Source organism: Mus caroli, chromosome 5, assembly GCF_900094665.2.
Source record: "Mus caroli chromosome 5, CAROLI_EIJ_v1.1, whole genome shotgun sequence".
In the NCBI taxonomy this organism is placed as follows: Eukaryota; Metazoa; Chordata; class Mammalia; order Rodentia; family Muridae; genus Mus; species Mus caroli.
Window position 1 is genome coordinate 127872354 of NC_034574.1, and position 2098 is coordinate 127874451.

A 2098-nucleotide genomic window follows, 5' to 3' on the forward strand; every position below is an offset into this window, starting at 1 on the left:
GGGGATATAGGCAGGGGCTCTACCACTGAGTCACGCCCCAGCACCACCCAGTAGGATGATAGGCGGGGCTCTACCACTATTCAGCCCCAGTGTGAACCCTCACTGTACTGCTCCCGGCTGCTCTTCTGAGGCCTGCCTTTTGTGTCCCTGCAGAAGAAGATCATGATCATCATTTGCTGTGTGATTCTGGGCATCATCGTCGCCTCCACCATCGGGGGCATNTTTGGATAGAAACCACCCCACCCACCGCTCCATTCTGGATGGGTCTCCCTGAGGAGGCCCCTGGCTGCTGCACCTAGCTGGGTTGCCCTCCCCACTCCTGCCTTGTGGCTGGGAGACCTTTTCCCTCCCATCCCACACTGCTCCCTCTCTGCCATGAGGCTCCCGTCCCCACCACCCTGCCCCAAGCCGTGTCGTGTGCATGATCTTGTGACAGTGTGTGTCTGTACAGGAGGCAGAGGGGAGCAGGATTGGGAACAGCCAGAGTGGCTGGGTACAGGCCAGTGCAGGGCAAGACTCGGGCCCTGGCCAGGTCTGCCTTTCTTCAGCCTGGGGTCTACACTTCCCTGGGACTCAGGCTCCTTTCTGGACCCCAACCTTGCCCTCACTTGCCCCGTCCTCTGGCTTCTCCAGCTCTTCCCACCATGCCAAGGCACCTGGAAGGTGGGGACCAGCTGGTCACATGGTGCTGCTTTTCAGGTTAGGGGTGGGGATAGCTCAGCACTGAGTCTTTGTTAGCTGCCCCTTGCCCGGAGGCTCAGGGTGCCACGGCTGCGGGTGTTAGGAGCACCTAGTACCCTCTCTTTGGGCAAAGCCTGACAGTGTCTCTGGCCCTGGGAGTCGTGTTCCTGGGCTGGGCCTGAGCCTAGTGACCCTTTACTAAGGAGCTTAGTGGTGTCATCTCCAGCTTTGCGTTGAGCTGGAGGGATGGAGCAGGCCATGGTCCTAACAGGCATGGTAAGTTGTGGCCAGAGTTGCATGTTGGGGACAGCAGTTCCCTGCGCCCTTTATGCTCTGAAAGCCAGGTGTCACTTTAGGCCTGCAGTCTCACCCTGCCCCGTCTCCCATTGATGTGCCACGTGGTGTCAGGTGTACTGGATGCAGTATTCAGCAGCCAGCTGGGGAGGGGGCTCCCCACTTCCCTCCCCTGCCATCTTGGGGCTTCTCAGAGTCAAAACTGTACCCCCCNCCCCAGGACCCCTTTCTCGCCCACAGGCAAGGAGTATGCATGCGAGTGCATGCAGCGGGAGCTGGGGCCGTGTCTGTGTGCCCCCTTTCCCTCAGCTTTGCTCCTGCCCAGTGACTGTGACCACTGTCCGTGCTGCCTTCTCTCACGGCCACCTCCCTTTACCCCTTCACCAAAGGTCTTGGTACAACCAGCTGCCCATTTTGTGAGATTTTTATGTAGAATAAACATTTGTATCTGTAGTGAGCCTCTGTTTGGAACGTCTTTTTCCACCTGCAGTATAGGAGATGTGGGATCAACCACGGAGGTGCTGATGGGGAAGAGGCTCAGACATGAAGGATCCCTCCCTCTTCAATACACAGGCTTTCATTTGCCTCAGGGTAATCAGTGGTTAATATCTGGCCTTTTGAGACATGCCCAGAACCTCACATCCGTACCTAGGGAAAGCCAAAGCCCTTGTTTATCAAAGGCAAGGTTCCAGATGTCTCGTCTATATGAATGTTTTACCAGCATACACGTGTATGCCTGGGGCCCTAAGAGGTCGGGAAAGGGGGTTGGATTCCCTGCAACTGGATTTATTTATAGTCTTTAGTCCCCATGTGGGTGCTGGGAACCAATTCTAGTTTCTCTGTATAAGCAACAAATGCTCTTTACTGCTGAGCCATCTCTCCAGCTCATAGGTCTTGTTTTTAAGTTTGGCTTGTTCTAAGACAGGGTCTCACTAGGTAGCCCTGGCTGGCCGTTCTATGCTGGCTTCAAATTCAGAGATCTGCCTGTTCTGCTTCCCCAAGTGCTGGGATGAAAAGGGAGCACCACCACACTTAGCTATTTATTTACGAGTACACATCTGTCATGTGAGTATATTTGGGCTGGAGAGATGGCTCAGCGATTAAGAGCACTGACTGCTCTTCC

The 2098-nt window shown here is 55.2% G+C and overlaps 1 protein-coding gene across 1 annotated transcript in view; it reads left to right on the top strand.

Moving 5' to 3' along the window:
• Stx1a (syntaxin 1A) overlaps nt 1-1428 on the top strand; it is a 27487-nt gene extending 26059 nt beyond the window's left edge. Inside the window, exon 8 of the mRNA XM_029477804.1 lies at nt 154-1428. Within this exon, the coding sequence (XP_029333664.1) occupies nt 154-231 (78 nt within the window). The 3' untranslated portion in view covers nt 232-1428. The remainder of the gene's footprint in view (nt 1-153) is intronic.
• Nucleotides 1429-2098: the final 670 nt, after the last annotated feature.